This window comes from Spodoptera frugiperda, chromosome 27, assembly GCF_023101765.2.
Source record: "Spodoptera frugiperda isolate SF20-4 chromosome 27, AGI-APGP_CSIRO_Sfru_2.0, whole genome shotgun sequence".
Classification (NCBI taxonomy): Eukaryota; Metazoa; Arthropoda; class Insecta; order Lepidoptera; family Noctuidae; genus Spodoptera; species Spodoptera frugiperda.
Genome location: NC_064238.1, coordinates 10,974,117 through 10,995,933, shown reverse-complemented (window position 1 = coordinate 10,995,933; position 21,817 = coordinate 10,974,117). Strand labels below are relative to the sequence as shown.

The 21,817-nt window shown below is 34.9% G+C and overlaps 1 protein-coding gene across 1 annotated transcript in view; it reads left to right on the top strand.

Annotated features, from left to right (window-relative positions):
- Positions 1 to 21,817, top strand: part of LOC118263671 (nose resistant to fluoxetine protein 6-like) — a 57,256-nt gene that overhangs the window by 29,884 nt on the left and 5,555 nt on the right. Inside the window, exons 2-9 of the mRNA XM_035575788.2 lie at positions 9,640 to 9,812; positions 11,440 to 11,633; positions 14,304 to 14,586; positions 15,971 to 16,134; positions 17,899 to 18,067; positions 19,134 to 19,327; positions 21,129 to 21,254; positions 21,512 to 21,717. Of these exons, the coding sequence (XP_035431681.1) occupies positions 9,640 to 9,812; positions 11,440 to 11,633; positions 14,304 to 14,586; positions 15,971 to 16,134; positions 17,899 to 18,067; positions 19,134 to 19,327; positions 21,129 to 21,254; positions 21,512 to 21,717 (1,509 nt within the window). The remainder of the gene's footprint in view (positions 1 to 9,639; positions 9,813 to 11,439; positions 11,634 to 14,303; positions 14,587 to 15,970; positions 16,135 to 17,898; positions 18,068 to 19,133; positions 19,328 to 21,128; positions 21,255 to 21,511; positions 21,718 to 21,817) is intronic.

The following is a 21,817-nucleotide window of genomic DNA, read 5'->3' as shown; positions in this document are numbered from 1 at the left end:
CGAATTAACACGGATAGAAAATCCCAACGAACAACAGTTGGGCAGAAAGCCCGCCAGGCTGATCACCTCGCCTGGTCGGAGGATCCTCCTTTGCTTAGGGAACTTTACTCTCTGTTCCCTAAAGTGGTGACCCCGACGTGATTGAAACCAACCTTCACGGAGCAGATCAGCACCGTCATCCTCATCGCCATTTCCCTCACCCATCACTTCTCCGCTGAGCGGTAATCAAGTCGCAGCCAACCAGCATTCTCGGCCTCATCAGGGACCACCACACGCTACATCGAAGATATGCAGCCTGGTTCTTCCCTACGGCCTCATCAGCGTCTAGGCACAGCACTCTCTGCACACGGTCTGAGGATGTCTTCCTCCCGTCAACGCAGACGCCAGCCACTACGCACCTACCCTCGCAGCATCAATTCCCCGACTCACCGTGGGACACTGCGAGCTTCACTACTCCGACTCACTGGAGTATCACCCTGCACCGCTCACCCGACTCACTGGGCATTCAGCGGCACAGTTCCGACCCACTGGAACTAGGGACATTCTACACTGGCTCTGGCATCGCTCATCTCAAGCATCGACAGCCGTCTCAACAGGATCGACCTCCGGTCTTGGGGGGGAGTGATGTGGCGACACATTGACAAGTTACAGATGACAGAAGTCGCACATAGACTATCGACGAGCAAATCAAGGGATGACGTCACAAATATCCTGCATCGCACATATGAAGTTTGCATGCGAATTAACACGGATAGAAAATCCCAACGAACAACAGTTGGGCAGAAAGCCCGCCAGGCTGATCACCTCGCCTGGTCGGAGGATCCTCCTTTTCTTAGGGAACTTTACTCTCTGTTCCCTAAAAAAGTAAAGAAAAAATCTATAAAAAAATATTTTTAATCTTGTGTTGCTAACTGTCCCAAACATTGATAAAGTTTAAAGATCCATACAAAAAAAAAGTGGGACGAGTTGACCACTAAAAATTTAATTTATTTTTATTTTCCCCAACTCGTCCCAAATGGGCCGTAGGCATGTGGTCCGAGTTGACTACTTACTCTAATTTGTGTTCTTTAAGAATTTGGCACGTGTTGTTAAGTACATAAGGTATATTTGAGCTTGTCTATCGATTTGTGGTTATAGAAGTGTAAATGTTAATATATGATACAAATCAATTTATATTGTGTTGCTAACTTAAGGATTGAGGTAAAACGGTCATTTTATTTGTATGGTCTATGTGCTAATTGTAACAGTTCCTATTTTGTACCAATTCGTAGGTATATTCACTTGTTATTGTGACAGTGGGTTACGAATAAGAACCTTTTTGATGTACTTACTTATTTGTCACCCTTATTATTAATGTATTCATGGCCACTGTGATTGACTGTAGTAGCGGCCTCATACCCTAACAATGGACTGTCATTAATGAGATATCCAAGTATTTTATAAACCTATGGAGCTGAGGACTGCCTAGCGGGTTACCAGGGCTCGGGTTCGAAAAGCAGGAATAGGAATGGCGTGGTTTTTGGTCAGTAAGAGTCTGACATGACTTGAGAGAAGATATTGGATGATTTTACCCCCTTAAAAATAAATTATTTCGGAAAAACAAGGAAAGTTTTGTTACTAAAGATATTTATTCTAACATCTTAAAATATATGTTTTTGTCAATATGATTAAAATCGATAATAAAAATTAATTGTATTTTAGTATACTAGATTAAAATGTCAATGTTACTACGAGGTTAGTAGAATTGCATGTGATTGTCATTATGCAATCAATGTATTGGTAGCATAATAATTTATTATTCGATTGTCTAGCCGTCATAAACACGACAGCTGACCATGTAGATTTGAGTTTGATTTTAATATTTCTTGATGAAAATATTGATGTAAAATACTATAAATAGCACGATTACATGACTTTGAACCACACTTTGTACACATTGAATGAAAGAACACACAAAAAAAAACAATCCAATATAAAAAAAAAAACGCATTGAGTGGTAATGGTAGGTGCACATAGACCGTGTAATATCTATTTTTCACCAGCTATGTTTATATATTAGATTATTGTCATTACCAGGGTTTCAGACTAATGTTTTAGTTTTAAATTTTCGGGGACACGTGGACGTATTTGTTGAATTTGTTCCAAAATGTTAATAAATTACATTTGATAATAAGCGATTCATGTTATAAAGTTTTAAATTCAATTAGATGCACAATAATAATGGTATTATTTGGCAATACATTAGCGATACAAAATTGTTTAAACATACAAAAGAAGCGATCAAAGTCCATTGTTGCTAGTGAGAAAAAACACGACCAATCGGTGAAATGATGTAGAGTTTATTTGGCAACATTTGTATATTTTATTTGAAATGGTTTTTTTAGAATTATGTCACTCACACAAAGGTGTTACAGGTGAAATAATAAAAAACGTTGACAAAAAAGGTCGGAGAGAAAATAAATTGTGGATTATATATATTTTAACTGGATTGTTTCGATTTAAAAATTGTTGGCAATAGTACACAATGGAACGAGGTGGTTTCAGACACAAGTAGTTACCGTACTAATTTTTCAGAGGGCATTCCGTTTACGGACTGGGCAAGCATTCGATCATTCTTTACTTGGATATACTTATGTGTCCCGATTTTGTAAATGCCATGGCTGATGCTGAACATCAGGCTAGGACCCCGTTCTGCCATTAGTTGCAGATAGGTCGCCACTGGAGAAGCAGCCTTAGTGAAGTAAAAATCCCAAACTCCCCAGTTCTATCCCTCAAAATGCTAGGTGCCCTATTGAAGCTTCCTACGCCGTCAACAAAACAAAAGTTCAGTATCTATTTTTTCTTCTTCTCATCTTATCTTATTCAGCATCTTAGATACAGATCTAGGTTTTTCGGGGAAGTAGTCTTAAAAGATAAGAATGAGTTAAAGGATGTAAATATCTATATAAAAACATTATGTACACACCTAAATCTACTACCGGCTTAGTCCGTATACATAAGCAATACGTTTTAAGTATTAAATAACAATATTTCGTTTGCTAATACAGTCATAAATATTTGAATACAAAACTGCTAATAGTTTAGAAGGCATGAATAAACGAAGTCAAATAGAATCTAAGTAGCGACCAAATAAATGTTACTGTCAATATGAACTGATCGTAATGGTATCGGTTATTTTGGTCCAAAGGCAATAATAGAGGTCAGTTTATTTTGGGAGATAACGTAATACTTCTTTGAGAGAAGAGATATGGTCAAAGTGCGATATATTTCAGTTGAAAGGAGTGGGAAGGTAATTTTATTAGTAACTTCTATGTTAAAAGAGTTTTCAATTTTTACTTCAGTCCATTCAAACTAATTTATTTGATTTTAAACTTATTTAATCACAAATTAGTAACATTTAAAACAAACAAAATAATGGCCTGATGCATGGGACAACAATGGCGTACATAACATTGGCAATTCATCGGCTTAAAAATTCAATAATGATTGGTAAAACTGTAATATAATTTTTAATGTAATGATATTTATATCCGAATATAAAAAGAAGAAAAAAGAAACTTAAGCACAATAATGTGTTAAATATTGTGCTCTTCCTCCAACCTCTTTATAACCCGACTGTTGGAATTCTCAAGTCTTTATATCAACTCCAATAATTGTATACATTATTTATACCTTTTTAGTCGTATTAATTAATAACAAAGAGAGAAAGAGAGAGAGCCTAGAGATACATGATTAGCAACAATTTTTAGTTCTTAGTAGTTTCCTACACTGATACTAGATGGCGGTAAAATATTTTCTGATACACTATCAATCAATTTCATTTGAATTATAATCGAAGCTATAGAAAACAGCTAGCTTATGTATAAATAATCTTAAAGAATAGTGTACGTACAAGTACATAGTTACTCAAATAACGTTGTAAAAACACAAGTGTGAGTGACGTCACGACCCATCATGGACTCAGTCTGGGTAGTGCTGTTAAGTCAAGTAAAAAAGCATTAGCCACTTCACATCGTGACGTTTTTGGTGGCAAGTGCTCTTCAGCATACAGTGGAGAAACATCAGAAGGTCCATCTTCATGCCTGTCTGCTGTTAAACTAAACCCTATAAACTAAAAATGCAAACATGCTGTATGATCATCCAAATGTTATGTTTAAAAAAAACTGTTATTTACTTTGATATGTATTTACAAAAAACTTTGACACGTATATTTTGTTTTTTTTTTTTATAAAACGACCTGCACTTAAAGCATCTTAACTTTGTGTCATTTAGGTACTGGGCTTTTTTTTGAGGGGGAAAATTATGCAATGATTTCTCCCGCCTTGGGCTAGGCGACAGGAAGTATCAGAATCATACTGACTAAAAACTACCCCGTTACTACTCCTGCTTTTCGATCCGGAGCCCCTAAACCCGCCAGGCAGTCCACAGCTCTGGAGTGTGAAGTTATTTTGGCATCTTGATCCTAATTATTATTGATTGAAGGCTTTGATGATCCAAACCACTTCTTTTTTTTAGAGGGAAATTCATCCAATGACTTCTCCCGCCTTGGTCTTCTTAACCTTTTACGTTGTCCGCATTTCCGGAACAAAAATTACGCATAGCCGTTGAAACCACTGTGAAGTACTATATTTAGTTGATAATTTTTGTCATAAACATTCTTTTGTAAACAATTTATCTTAGTGTTTACGTAGGATGATATTACTGACTTTCCTCCATCGTGACATCACTTCTGTCGACCAACTTGCTCGGCACATTTAATTAGGACCCACCTGACGAAGCGACTGTCGCACAAATGTTTTTAATTTGTCATATACGCTGCCGAGTTTCAGCTAGAATCGTGGAATTGGTGTGAAACTTTGTGGCGGTTTTATATATTGAAGACCTGTTTCTGCAGCGTTGTAACTTTATTCGTTAGGGGGTCGGTAGAATTGTACTTATATTTGGTTGAGCTGGATGATTTTTGGTGTAAGAGTCTTACGTCATATTAAATTTGGCGCAGCTTTTGATACAAAATGCTATATAACTTCTTATTTCTATTGAGATTTCCAAGTAAAGTATATGGCTTTATATTCAAAATGGTTACCAAGTACTAATGGTGGAAATAATGTAAAATCGTCTGTTTTGGAGATCCATAGTCAAGCAGTTTCGACTGCACGGTTGGCGCGGTGGCTGAGCAACCCGCTACCGTGGAACGTGTAGCGGATTTGTTACCCGCACGGAGCAACACTTTGTTTAATTCACAAATTGTTGGTTCTGGTCTGGGTTTGATATGTAGTGAACTTGTATGTTTGTAAACGCACACACGACACAGGAGAATATACTAGTTAGTGTGAGGCAAAGTTTTAAACAAAAGAACTCTCATGTGCCGTTGATGTGTGATAAAATTGTAAAGGAGAGAAATATCACATTTACTAGAGGCAAATAATATAATGCATTAATAAAACTACCTCTAGGTAACCTCATTGCAAGTCGTTGCACTATTATGACAATAAATACGACATTATTTGCTATTTATTTTGTAATGTGCTTAGCCATTATTTTTGAACTAACCAAACACAAAAATGTAGGTTTTGAGTATGTCAGTTAGGTGTTGAACATAAATTTAGGATTTATGAGCTTAAATATACTAATAGCTGTTTATCTAGGTTATGTTTGAAGTGAATATTTGATTTAGCGGGATCGGGTTACTGACCTACGATGTATGCAGGTGATCGTGTGAGTGAACTAATGAAAAAGTTGTAATTTTAGGACTGTAATGTATGTGTGATTAATATAATTATGTAGTTTTTGCTCAGTTGCCCGGACACAGGAAATCTTAGTATAGGGTACACTAGGATTTGCTGTGTCGTGACGCCCAGTCTCTTACAGTCAAAAAAAGAAAAATAAGATGAAAAAAAAAATGATATTAAAAATCAGAAGTAGTCGGAAGTCCAAGGCCATATAAAAATTTAAATTGAAGTTTTTGTTAATCAACGTATTTTTTTATTTATACCCACGAGAAGAGTAACGATGGTTATGATTACAGGTGACTTCTATCTTCAGTATCTCTTCTAAGAGTTTAATAATAAAACAAAACTACATAGGAAAGTGTTAATTCCACTAAAAGTGCAATTAATTTCGTTCGCCCTACACAAATCGTAAGACAAATGACCCCTTCTTACCATTTAACATTAAGTTGGCGTGCCCGCAATAAAATTGTACACGGAGTGCGAAATTTTTCACTGCAACCAACCTAATCTTTGACATTATCTGCATATTTATTATACCCTGGTATTTCCAAGGAAAATTTATTTAATCTTTTTCCATTTCTGACTCGCCAAGGAAATGTTAAGTGGTTTAGTAATTTTAACAAGTTAAGTGACAATTTTGGTTAATGTAGTTATTTTATTAGGCCAAATTTTAGTTACAGCGTACCTATTTTTACTAAACTAATAATTGAGGTCTTATATTAAGGGTGTTTGAGCATCTTTTTAAGTGTGGGAGAGCCATGCTTCCGCACGAATGTGCTAGCTTGACCGGAGTGACACCACGGCATTACAGAAAACTGACGTGAAACAACGCTTGCGTTGTGCTTTGTCGTGGGTAAGGTTACCAAAGGCCCAATTATCCCCCTTACCAATCCCCGATTAAACCACTCTTAAATTGATAACGCACTTGTAACGCCTCTGGTGTTTCGGGCGTCCCTGGGCGGCGGCGATTGCTTACCAACAGGTGATCTGTTTGCTCGTTTACCGGCTTATACCATAAAAAAAAAACTGTTCACAATATATACATAACATTGTCATACCCGGAGCTTGAAGACAGAGCCTACCAAAAAAGATGACACCAGAACCTTGAGCCTTGAGAATCAATGAAAAAAGACTTTGGAAAATCCAATGACTAGCATCATTCGACATCATGGTAATAAAATGTGTGAATTTTCTTCAATCTATTTCAATGGTGCGTCAAATGTAACGCGTTTTGTTTCTATGAAAATCCTCCCATGAGTTATTGGTAAAAGTTATTAGCGAATAACTGTGAACGGACGAACAAAGTTCAGATATTTATTTGTTTTGTGGTCTCTGATACATGGAGTTTTTGTTTTTTTTTTTAATGTTGATTGAACGATCTATGTGACGTGTTTGTATGAGTTGGCATAATTTTATTTAGAAATGAGTTACGTTTGAGGTGGATTTAGCATATGTTTTGTGTTTCAAAAGTACCTAAACGCAATAGAGTGGTAAAATTGTTTCTTGTCTGTTTCAATTTTTATGAGGCAACGTCTTTAGTTGTTAAGCTGAGCTATGTATCGACATAGCTGCAAGAAAGGTGTTTACATCCAATTTGTGTCATAAGTTTTTAAATTTGCAAATCAAGACGTAGCCAAAATTTAAAGGGAATGTAGATGCACAGTGTGCACAGCAAATAAGAGTCGGTAATTACTAAATTATTTCTAGAAAATCTCAAACTAACTGTCAATGTTTATTTGATTTGCCTGTACTTTAAAAGAGACTATGACCTCTGAGTTCGTTTCGGCATTTCTTTTCAGAATAGTTCGATAGGAAATATCGGCCTCATCTGGTTTTTTAAGAGATTGACATGTAAAAGAGTTACATTGCAAACTATTTGCAAAAATAAATATCATTTATCAATGAAAACCTGCCAAATAACACCCTACGTCCTATCAACGCCGAAATACGTCGACATCCTCGTAATTACTAAACATGTCATCTTCAATGTTACCGGGAAACCATTAACAGTTCGTGAGAATGGCTCCAACGTACAAGGACCATGGTTTTCCGCAATATGAGCTGATTCTTTTGTTTTAGAACAATGAGAAAGATTGATGTGTGTGGAGCTAAGGGAATTTGGGCAGTTATTGTGGATTGGTGATCTGGAATTGGTGAGTTTTTGGGATAGATCGGTGTGTGAGTTTCAAAAAAAGTGTTTGTATGTAATAGTATTTGTTATTTTATTCTAGAATTTAAAAATGGATAGCTAAACGCGTTGCTAAACGCAAATATGTATTTCTATCGAGAACAGTCGAATCGATTTTGATAATTATTTTTCTATTGGGTTTATTATAGTTAGGAGAAGGTTCTTATGTAAGAAAAAATAAACAAAGATGCGCAGAAAAATTACCAAGTAGACACAAACTTCTCGGGGTCCACTAGTGGTTTATAAGTATGTATTATTTGTATAAAATAGAAAGAATCCAATGACTTTGAGAGGGAATGTCAAACTATTATTAACTAGAAACTACCCCGTTCCTACTCCTACTTTTCGACCCGGAGCCTCGGTAACCCTCTAAGCAGTCTGCAGTTGGAAGAGGTTTATGTAAATCGATAGCATCAGTTGATGACGATTATATTTAGATATTATCGTCGACGTGTTGTTGGTTGCTCTAATTCATGACTCAGAAGAGTCAAGATCATGGTTTACCGGATTCTGAGGTTATAACAGTAAAGTGTGAAATTAATTGCGGTTGGTAATATTTAAGAAAATGGGAAAATGTGGTTTTATATTCCTTTATGTAAGGCTTACTAAGTGTGAATTAAATTAAACAACATTAGTTGGTTTTTAGATTTAGCGAAGGGATTTTTATGAATAAGCGTTGTTGATTTTCTCAATTTCGTAATTCTGAGTAAGTTGTGCGGATATCTATGAGTACCTGTGGCTATAGACTCAGCACCTATTTAACATAGACCGACAATAGATTTGTAATATACACACACAATGACGAATGTACCCTAAGGTACTACTTTCTGGCTAAATATAGCAAAATGTACTTAAAATTTCAACTTTACTTTTTATCTTTTTATAATTGAGATTATGATGGATTGGATCATAACGAATACGTAGGTACTGGCCAAATATAGAAAAAATATACTTGCACCGTTAACTTAACGGCCGTTCTTTATCTATTTATTATTTCTCTATTATTTTGATATTCTAATGCTATGTGTATCTTCTAGAACAAAATCTCATAAAAAACAGTGCGTAAAATCTGACTAAGCAGTTAATCAGATACATGCTTGTTTTAACGATAACCATCTTAACGATCTAATCAGAATGGGAACAGCAGTTTCAACGTGTTTCGGTTACAAACGTACATACAAACAATGTCCATAAATAGTATTACGTATAACATCAACGGAACCGAACTACATTTTGGTAATTTTCCACATTTTGACGAAGAATTATGTGCTGTATTAAGATTAATGGGAGTATGATATGAATTGAAATGAGCTGTTATTTAATTCCTTCTTAAACGGTAGTTTTGAGGGGCTTGTGTCGTCGCCGTTTGTGATAATTGATGTGAGAGTCACATTTAGATTTTTAAACGATTTTATTTAGCTTGCCTCGTTTGTTAGGTCAAATTTAGTAGGTAATTGAAATTTTACCCCCTATGTGGGATTGGGAAGATTGAGAAGGGGATTGTACATTGAGCAAGCGTCGTGATTAATACTCAAACCTTCTCTGTTTGATAAGAAACCTTTGGTCATTAGTGACCACGTATAAGCTGTTGATGTATGCTGTGTGATACTGATGACTTACTCGTTAAATCTGGCCAAATACTTTAAGAATAAAAGAGAATCTAGTATTAAGGGAAGCATTTAAGAGGAGGTTTATTTAATTTTATCTTTCTTTCCTTTTCAGTGTTCGATGCGTCAGCAAAGTCTCCCCAAGGTCTGCTCTTCGGATCCTCGTACCATTTAGGAAACTTTGACGAGTGTGTCGCCATTGAAGACCCTGGGTACAATGGAGTTACCATTGAAGGACAATATTGTCTCGCTACTATTAAATGGAGGCAGAAACATGAGACTAAGAAGGTAATTTACACTTTTTTTTTTTGGTTTTAAAAAATACGTTGCCCGACACTAGGATTGCCTCCTGTTTCGTGGGTGCGTTTACAAACATACAAGTTCACATACACATTATTTGCTTCTTTGGTTTTTTAGTGAGAGATATAATTGCAACAGTAAGAGGTTTTGTCGAAAAAACTCAGTCGTTTTGTATAGTTTAGAGTGCTTTAAGTATTATATAGTAATAAGCTTATTTCTATTTCATAGGACTCATATTATCATATTAACTAATGTGGCGTCATTGTACCTACCTAATTGTTAAAGCATTTTATTAAAAAAGACAAGCGCCTTCAGTAATATTGTAACAAGTCTGAAATATACTCCTTATTCTAAGTTTAAGAAAAATAATTGAAAACTGCAAAGTTGGTGCAGTCAAACGCGAGATAATAGTGTACATGCAAGTCAAATTGAGAACCTCCATTTTTGAAGTCGGAACCTTCTTTTTATTCGGAACTGGTGAATAGTGGGACAAAAATTACATTGTACAATGTGTACCTATTTCGTGATGGAAAGGTATCACGTTTCTTGTATACTAGATAATTATCTTCTACTAACACTTACTTCGTATATAGTCATATATTACTGTCGTATCCCATCCCACCCTGTAACGAGAACTACACAGTGCAGTGTAACTAGACAACCATGTAGTGCAACTTGAGTTCAGGGCATTATGTTAGAACTTAGTTATAAGAGTCTTCCAGTAATCCCACTAATTCTACTTAGCCATGACATGAGGCTTTACTTGTGAGCCTTTGAATGACTTCAGTTGGATTTTGTACTCTATGGTATGGTGTTAGAGATTATTTCTTCTCATTAGTAGTATTGATATTGAGTTTTTGGTTTCTGATATAGTAAATTCTATATGTACAAGTTATGAAAAGGCACCATCAGCGAATTTGTTACACCTCTGGTGTTGCGGGTGCTCTTAAGCATTGTCGTTTGCTTACCATCAAGTGATCGTTTAGGTGTTTGTTGTATAAAATGTAACATATATGTTACCGATCGACGTATTACTACTTACTTTTACTAAAAGTATTAGATCAAAACAATGACCGCTAGTTTGAACCCAATACAAAGTGTGCAGAAGCTAACAAATAATTATACAGTCTAACTGCTAAATTTTACACCTCATTATTTGTGTTATAGTACAGTTACAACAAAAATAGAAGAGATATTGTTTAAATATTAATATTCGCTTATAATTAACACGTATTAAAAAATGTGTAAGTTTTAACACATTATGTGTATCATTAGTTTAGCAGGTAAATTAAAAAACCGTAGCAGTTTCATGAAAATATAGATTTTTTTTATTTATTAAAAAAAATAACCCTTTCCCCACACTATGATTTTCTCCTATGTCGTAGGTGCGTTTACAAACATACAAGTTCACATACACATGACACCCAGACCCGAAATAACAATATGTGGATCACACAAAGAGTTGCTCCGTGCCGAAATCTAATACGCTACACGTTACGCAGTAGCCAGTTGTCGAGCCACCGCATCAACCATTTCATATCTAAGAATATTTGATCATATTCCAAATATATTAGATAGAATGCAAAGTCTTTGATATTTTTTTTACTCTTTTCAGATCAGAACCGGTAGAGGCGAGACTCTTCGCTGGGCAGTTTGTGTGCCAAGCGCATGTCACGCTAAATCAGTAGCAAACTTCGTCAGCAGTGTCCTAGCCCATACTGTCAGCAATACCACTACTGTGGAAGTTTCTGAAAGAGACTGCTACACTAGAAGACCACTCGCCATCACTTCTCTGGATGTGGCTTATTTGTAAGTAATGAAGGTTCATTTTGGTTTGTCGAGGGTTCGTTTATAAATGCTTTTGAAGTATATAAAGGTGATATCAAGCATAATGACAACACTACAACAACCAAAACATACGGTGCTAAGATCAATAGTAGAATCAATTATTATCTCTAGTCACTTTCAAAGTAAGATCGATAGTAGAATGAATTACGTATTATCTCGTTGATTAGGTACTCCTTAATTTTCATGTTATAAGTAGATAATATTAACCGATAGGTCTATGAATGTCCATGGGTATAATAAACTGCAAAAAATGAGCTGATACCCTGTGATAAGTCACCAATGGACTACAGTATCAATTGTGCAGCTTAAATTGGAGTAACTAGGAAGGAGCATTCTCAATCATCTGTTTGTTTCCAAATTCAACTGAGGACTTAAAACCGGTTAAAATTTTTACCATTTCATTTTTTTTTTCACAAAACGCCCACAGCCGGTAACAATAGAGAGAGAGACTAGTATTTTTTTTCTCTTATGTCCACATTGCCACACACTAGGGCAGGCCGTTGGCAATAAATCATACAGGTTACCAACCCACCCCTATATTTCTTCCATTTTCCCATGATTTAGTGTGGCCCGCGATGATATTGGACGACATAATCGACTCGACTTTATGCTAGGCTTGGTATCAATTATTCTATTGGGTTACTTTATGGTTATCGTTTTGAAACTATTTTTGGGAGATTTTTTATGTGGTTTAAATATATGTAGGTCATTATTTTTCACAGTTGTTGTGGCATATTTTGTTGATTTTTCAAATTAACTTTGCAAGTCTTTACTACGTGAGTTTATCTGTGTGACATATTCACATTACCTGTGATAAAATTTTCGTCTCATATTTTCATTAATACAAAACGTAAAATTGCTTCGAATAAATAACATATCAATCAATCGAGATATTTCGTTTTAAATGGTGGCAACCCTATTATTACTGCACTTAATCTCCCTAACGTAATATTAATTGCTTTACGGTTACGTTAACGTAAAAATAATAATATAGCAGGCATTGCAAAAAATATTTACAACTCTAAGGGTTGTTCCCAACGCACTTTACGTGTATGCAGCTCTATTAATATATGACAATATTAGAAAAAGAAACAATGATCAAAAACTTAAACACGAATTGTTTTCTAAGTTAATGAATTCGCCATAAACGTTGCCCCACACTAAATTTTTTTCCTGTGTCGTGGATGCGTTTACAAACATACAAGTTCACATGCACAATTTGTGTATCACACAAAGAGTGGGTATCGAATCCGCTACACGTTGCACACTAGTCCAGCTACCACGCCATCCGTGCAAACGGCTCTACAAAGGAAAAATATATTAAATTAATCAAAAGTACTATAAATAGTCCATGTACGAATATCGTGTATCAAAATAAACCACACCTAAAATAACTAATATTCGTAACACACGCTGCGGCAAAAAGGCGTCATGTGAGAAGGAATTACTTAGGAACAAGCCTTCAGTAATTCCCTCTATTCAGAATTTCGCCTGACATAAGGTATAATTAGGCTTCAGTCTTGTAATTAACTTGCCGAGTGTCTAGATTATGATGAATGATGTTAATTAATGCTTAGATTTACTTTTAGTGGAATACTTCAAGTTTTACAACTTAAAATTTCTGATTACTGGTATTAAAAACTAGGTTTTGACTTCGCGATAAAATTAATGAATTGTGGTAGTGTAGTACGTGGTTTTAACTTAAAATTTTGTACTGTATATTTAAGTTAAGGAGAAAGGCTTTTTAAGGAAGATAACATTAAAAAAGTAACTAATTGCTAAAGTTAATAGAATTATCAAAAGTTTTAATGAGCGCAGATGGCGCCACTATCGAGTTATGTCTTTTTAATTATAAGTTTTAGCTGACAGAAGCGCTGGGCTGAGTTGTTTGCCTTCTGATACACTAGTGGCCAATTAAATACGTCAAGACGACAATAAAAAAAAACACAATATACAAACATTTCAATTTTTCAATTTCAACATCGAACAAACGAAACAAGCAATTGAACCAACAGAAAAATCACGCCAATTACTTGTTTTTATTTGTTTTCTTGTGTGCAAACATACTTTGTTAAGAACACACATATTTTCTCCGTAGCAGCCGCTCCGTCTGACACATTATGATTGATCTCACAACACAAGATAATATTACTTTTCTTTTTCATTAATACTTGATGATACAGTTTCATCATAAAATAATTTTCTTGTATCGATAGGTTTTCTGGGGATGTAAATTTTTCATCAGTAAAGGTAGAATCAAAAGATTTAAGGTTGAAAGTTGCTTGGCAGTTTTTGATGTTTACTGTAACTTGATCGAGTGGATGTGCCAGCTGTACTGACGCTTCGATGATAAGAATAGTAGTTTGAATGTACAATTATAGTGTTATTGTAATATGAACTGTAAATAGTTGATTCCATAAAATATCTATTAGCATGTCTGAGGATCAGTGATCAACAATGATTTTACATTAAGTTTTTTTTTTTTTTTATAAAGAATCAACAGTGTTTTTTTATTTTGTGATCAGTCATTCAGACTACAAGCAAATTTTTATTTGGATGCCAAATATGTCACCAATTTTTGAATTTTTTATAATACTTTTTTCTTATACTAAATTTTTCTATCAATTCCAGGTCATTGATCCTGCTATTTGTAACAGTCCTGTTCTTCAGTACCCTGTATGAAACCTACACCCTCTACTATGGCAACAAGAAGGAGTCATTGATCTCTACGTTGATCATTTCTTTCTCCATGATCAATAATATGAAGAAGATCATCTCGACGAAGCAGCATAACACTCTAGGATTGGAGTGCGTCTCTGGTATCAAGGCTTTGGCCATGATCTTCATTATTGCTGGCCACGCTTGCATGTTCATCGCTAGCGGACCTGTTATGGATGCTGATGCTTGGGATCGGGTAAATATATTTTTGAAATTAGATTTTAAGTTATCTTTATTTAGGTTTATATTTAAATGCGGCATTTATGATGTGACATAGTTGAAAGGATTATAATAAAGTACAGTAATTTTTATTGTAGACAAATTTTAAAAATTTCATTGGAATTTTGCTTAGCAATTTTTTACAATCTTTTGAATAATATATCCGCCAATATTAATTAATACAACGTTGTTGCTAGGGGCTAGGTTTCACTGTAATTAAATCATTTTATAGGGTTGACTGAAACTTATAATTTTCCTTTACACCTTTATAGACATTTGGGTTTTTTAATGGAATAATTCGCTAAACGATCAGACGGATCACCTGATGGTCGCAATCACCAGAGGCGTTACAGGTGCGTTCCTGGCCTTTTGTCGGTTGGAATTTAAGGGTTGTCGGGGAATCGACGATTAGGAAGATTGGAAAGGACGATAATTGGGTACCCGGTAACCTGACTCACACAACGAAACACAAAACAAGTTTCACGTAAGTGGTTTCACTCGGTCGAGCTGTGAGCCCAAAGCATGGTATCACTTATTCATGAGTGATAGCTTTGATACGTCGTTAATTATTGCATCGAAGTCCGAAACAAGATTGAAAATCAACAAACAAACAATGTCTCAAACAATCATTAGTCTTGACTAACATTTCCAATCGACACATCAATTAATTACCCTTTCATTTGCCAAAAATGTTTAAGACCGATTAAATTTATCGTTCTTCGGACAGCCCTATTCCCATGAAATTAAGGGTACACAGTATAAATTATGTCAAAGTTTTCCCGCTTGATCTCCTGGTATTATCTGCTCTGTTCCATAGAGTCAAGGGCAACCAGTTTATTTGGATTTGCACAGAGCTTCTAATTATGCTAGGAGCCTCTCTCTAAGATACAGTATCGCATAAATTTTATCCGCAATCAGGACTCCGTTTTAGTTGTACAACTGTTAGGCTTATTTTCAAGGTCAGCTTAGATTAAGGAAACTAATCGTAAAGTCTACAGCTTTGGCACGTACTGTTAATTCTATGATCTTATGAGGAGTGTCTATAGTGTTATCTGTATCATTTTTTATATGACACGGATGATGTTGAAAATCATCAGTTTGGTATTGTTGCCCCATAAAATAATTAGTAGCAATAAATTGATTTAAAATATACATATCTCATATGTAATTCAAATAAAAATTGCTACATTCTACTGTTGGTTTTGTGATTAAATCGTTTATTTTTCAAATTTGTTGGTATGCATCTGATCATTAAACCCAGTACTTGCAGGCAGAAGAAAAAGCATTTCTAAATAATAAGGATATGAAAACTATCTTCGATCTCCTAAGTCACTAACGTTTCACTCTTATTTCTTTTGCAGCTAGTCCGTCAACCAGCGAATGCCTTTATGTTGAACAACACGTTGTTAGTGGATACGTTCCTGATGCTGAGCGCGTTCCTCTTCTCAAGACTGTTGCTCGTCGAGTTGGACAAAAGACGCGGCAGGCTTAACGTCATACCGATTCTAATCTTTCGGTACATCAGGTAAGCTTTCTTTTTCCTTGTTTTTTTTTCTAGTATGTCATCATCATCATCATATCAGCCATAAGACGTCTACTGTGATTAACATAAATTACTTAACTCAAGAATATTTTATTTCATAGTCTTTTATAAAATAGAATTTTTTAAATGCTTCGTCAAACAGTCTTAGTATCCTTATCTCTACGCCTTATAAGCCTGGTATATAATACTTTGGTTATAATACCTGATCTACTATCTAAACCCGACCCATTATTTATTTTCGCTGACACAAAAAGTAACTTAAACCCGCCTTTTAACCTAGAAACACACCATTTTTTTCACTCAAAGGTTTTGCTCCAGAATTTCATCAAAACGCAACTAACTTCCTCTTTTTGCAAATAACAAGCTCGGGCCCAATAACTGCCGTGTACAATAAACGTTGTACCCTTTGTAGTGTGAAATAAACCTTATTAACTTAACGCATTTCTCTACAGTTTATATAAAAGCTAGCTCATTTCTCGCTTAGCTCAGCTGTTTATTGTTTTCAATAGGACTGGTTCTTTTGACCTTTTTGTGGCGGTTTGGTGTTGGTTAGTAGAATTGCTTTTATGTAAATGAATAACACAGTTTTTTTTCTGCTCAGTGATTTTATAATACAGTGGCTGTTGTTGGGAGACTTAACTTAATTCTAGATTTTGTAGAAATCCTGGCGACGCTTTCTAGAAATACTTGTTGTTACAAAAACGAGAGTAATATAGGGCTTCTTGGACGACTTTAACCTATTTCAAAAATAGCCAGGTATTTTGAATTGTTAGGAAATTAATTAGTTCCAAGAACTTTGTCCATAGAACTATTCTAGCTTTGTGCACAATCAAATAAGATTCTAAATATGATTTCGAAAGAGTCCTACACAAATTCACTTACAAACTAAAATTGCTTCAAGGAGCTCCCTCGTTTAAATATTTCAGCGAACATTTCAAATAATTCAGGTTGATAAAATAAACTTCTGAAACTGTCTGAAAATACATTAGATTGACCCAAGTCTTAGCGAAAGTGACAGGTCCCAAACCGAATATAAAGTTAATCGATGGTTCACTTTAGGCGTGCCTAGAATTTATTATCGAACCTAAAATTTACATTTTGATATTTCGTGCGTGACAGCCGATAAGAATATCCGTTTTAAGAGTTTTATTATGATCAAGGGTTTTCTTGGCACCAATTCTACGAAAGCACTCGAAAGTCCTATCGTTTTCTCGATAGGATCTGGATCTCGATAAGTTTATGCTGATTTTTCCACGATAGAAGTAGGGGTAGCAATTCTATAAGTATAATCTACGACAGTTACGTTACTACACAATTGTAGAATTGATAATATTTCATCTGACTTGAGAATTAGGGTCTTTTTCCACCAAAGATGTGCTATGTAGCTGTGCGAGGAAGAAGATCGAGTATGCAACGTATCATGTCATAATATAAAAACATAGCTTAGCTGAGTCTGTTTCCACCAGCTAAGTGCCAAGCTATATGTGTACCAATGAATATAATGGGTGGAAGCCAAACGCATCCACAGCAACGAAGCATAGCACATCTCAGATGTGAACCTAACTGAAGTGAATCTGTCGAGACCTGCGTATACCTCCAGAAGATGATATTATTTTTAGGCTCATGAGTTTCTTTACCGTTTTGTTTTGATATTCCTTATTCTATTGATACTCATTTCTCGTAATATGGGGTTTGATCTTTTGTTACAATGACATGTTAATAAATGACTAACCGATTTTTTTCCAGAGTAACTCCCGCATACCTGGTTGTGATTTTGTTCTACATGACCTGGCTACCGAAGATGGGAGAAGGTCCTCTATGGCAGGACAGGTTGCTGTTGGAACAGGAGAGGTGCATGGCCTCCTGGTGGACCAACATTCTGTACATCAATAACTATGTGAATACAGACAAAATGGTAATTGAATTTGATTGTTTGTAATTTTAAATGATATTGTTTCAATTAAAATTATTTCATGTATCTGCGTCCTTGGTTCAGTGGCTGGAAGATAGCAGAAGATTAAGAATAATAAAAATCAAGTCTAAAACTGTATTAAATAATGATAATATACCAAAAACTTTCAAACTTCCCACTATATATAAAAAAAGAGATTTTACTCCGCCTGTCTAGTCTGCCAATTGCGATCACTTTCCAAGACAGTCAAAGTAAAAATAATAAAATATTACCATCTTACAAAGCAAAATAACACAAAAGAAGATAGTTAAAGTTTAACTGAGATACAGTGGACTAGTTTCATGATGTCCCCGGCTTTATTGTTAGCGTAATATCTTTTTATGCACTGAACACCGTCGGACAGGCGACGACAAAGTCTGTCTGTTCAAAACTTCATAAAGTTAGCCAGGGAACTTTTTATATTTTTGACAAATTTTTTGTATAGATTTTTTATAAGTTACTTTGATCTGCTTGTTGGTGGAGTGATTGCAATCTCGATTGTTTTGAGTCGTATTTTTAGGCCACGCAAATTTAGAAGAAGTAAAAATAATGTATGATGTGTGACATTAGGCTGATGTTCTACTTTACTTGGAAAGTGCATGTTTATATTCACTTATGCTATGCTTACCGTTAGTGAATAAAGATAATATTGTTTTAATATTATGTGGTTTCATGTTTTGTAGTGGGATTAATTTCCAACCACGAATTTCGCTATATGTAAAGAGATTTTCCCAAGAAATGTCCAAAATATTGTAATGCATGACTGAAACTAGGCCTTATATTCAAAATTTTTTATACTGTTCAGGTTCAGGTTTTCAGTATTCATATAAAGGCTTTCAGTTTTGTTTTATAATTTCTTGATAAATGCCTAGATAGATGGTGATTGAGATGACCACATTCTACCAGTCTATTGCCATATACCGGAAACTATTATTCATGAATTTGTTATTATCTTTATTAAACATTTTTGGACACTGCCATAATACTTCACTTGATCCTAATTTAACATGATTTTCAATTCTTTTTTCAGTGCATGTTCCAATCCTGGTACCTCTCAGTGGACACGCAGCTGTTCTTCATAGCACCCATCTTCATCTACAGTCTCTGGCGATGGAGGAAGTTTGGTCCCATCCTTACATCAGTTGCTCTCTTCATATCCTTGATTGTTCCTGCTATTATCACGTACAGAGACAATTTAGATCCTACGCTTTTGTTTTATGCCAAGTAAGTTTTATTTTGAAGTACTATTTCAGTTTTATTGAAAACTAGCTTTTGCCCGCGACTTCGTTCGCGTGGAATAGTGACTTCTGGCAAATTTTTGGTTTTAACCACATAGTTCCCGATCTCGCGGGATCTCTTCAAAAATGAGATGTGGAAGATATTCCAGGGAACTCTTCAAAAATCAACATAATGAGCTCTGCGTTTGAATTTAATAGATGTATACTTACTTAGGGCATTGAAAAAATAGTTTAAAAACGGACTTAAACTAAAGAAATATTATAATCTTTCCGAACTTAAGATGAAAACTAACTTAAAACTAAAGAAAGCTACGAATTACGAATTTATAACAATTAAAAATTAAATTGACTGCCTCGTTGGCCGAGTGGTTGCAAGTGCGACTGCCGGGCAAGGGGTCTCGGGTTCGATTCCAAGGTCGGGCAAAGTATTACTGGGCTTTTTTCGGTTTTTCGAAAATTTCTCAATAGTAGCACGGAGTCTGGAATTGTGTCCAGTATATGGCAATAGGCTCACCCCTATTACATGGGACTTATAACACAAATGGTGAAAAGTGGGTGTACATTGTATAGCGGCATTACATGTCGTAATGTGCACCTCTGCCTACCCCTTCGGGGATAAAAGGCGTGACGTTGTGTGTGTGTGTAAAAATAAATTATATTACAACCTATCCTCTATGCTATAATAACCAAGCTTAAACTAAATAATTTAAAAGAAACGACTTAAATCTAATCTAATTAATTTATAAATTAGACTTACAATTTTATTAAAAAAACTAACTACAGTAACTACTAATAATCGATATCAAACTAAACCTACGTTAAATAGTAAAACCAGGAAAACCCATCAAATAAAATTATTAATTGACAAATACAACGAAACCAATTTAGAATATACGAAACAGCAGGACCACTACAGACAAATAATCATACGACTGATATACACTTTTTCTACGATAGTACCGAAGCGCTCGGCCGATACCCAACCAAATGAATGTAACGAAACCATAGCGCGATCTATTTCGATCCCAACGCCATCTATCGAGGATAAAGACAACTTGGATTATTTATTTATACAGTAGAAGCTCTTTACTCGCGGGGTATGCGTTCCGTAAATATGCCGCGAATACAAAAACCGTGAGCTGTATGTCCGGAATAAATTTATTTCTTATTTTTTGATTTTTGAAATAAAAACTATCCTATGTCCTTTCTAAGGTTCTAAACTATATCTGTACCAAATTTCAACCAAATCCGTCAAATAGTTGCGGAGATTAATGGTATAAGCATAGAATAGTGTTCGACGTGATTCTTTAATTTGACATAACTTTTTTATTTATGAACCGATTGACATGAAACAAACACTAAATGTAAATTCAAGCATACCACAATATATTCGTGAAAACCGCATCCAACTCGGATCAGCCGTTTCTGAGATTAGCGCGCACAGACAAACAGACAAACAGACAAAAAAAAAGTTAATTACATTTTTGGGTTCGACATCGACATAACAATAACCCCTGCTAATTTTTTTATTTTTATTTTCAATGTACAGACAGCACTTTTCTACGATTTTATTATATGTATAGATAACATTTTGGGTTTTTTTATATTATAGGTGTTGACTTAAGTAACATCTGCTTCTTTCTTGTATGGACCATGTTGAGAATAATTTTCTTTGTAAAATTGAAGAGAATGTGATATAAAATCCGTTGGGGCTTATGTGCTCTTAGTTCGACGCTGCTAAAGAAAAAAAAATGTTTAGTAACATAAGTATTTTTTTTTTATTACAGAGAATTTACGGACATTATTTCCAACTTCTACTTCAACGAAGCTTACATCAAAACTCATATGAAAACGATAATTTATTTCATTGGAATCTTGACTGGTTATATTCTGCATCGGATACAAACTGAAAAGTAAGTAATTATTTATATTTATTGTTTACTAGAGCCTCATAATGTGGTATTAATACACAGAAATACTTTGGAACCCAAATATAACTCAAAATCGTTTAATAATTCATATTGGTTACAATGTTTTATATGTTCAACAATGTTGATTCTGTGAAATTAATATTGTATTTATGGAGCTTAAAACAATAAAGTATTATCATTACCATTGATGTTTTGTTGCAATTAAAACCACAATATAAAATGTTTGTTTGTTATTTCAGCTACCAATTCTCATTTGTGATGAAAACTTTTGGATGGATAACTGGTCTGGTTCTTGGAGTAGTTTCTACTTTCACTGTGACTATTTTCTACCAGGAATGGTATCAATATAACGCATTGGAGGCTGCTGCATATATCTCTTTGCATAAACTTGCGTGGGGAATCTCCAATGGTTGGCTGATTATTGCTTGTGCTACTGGAAATGGAGGTAATACACATTAGTTACATACACATACAAGTTAGTTTGAAATAAGTCTTATCTATACTAAGATAAAAATCGAGTTGGACCAAGAATACTACCTTGTGGA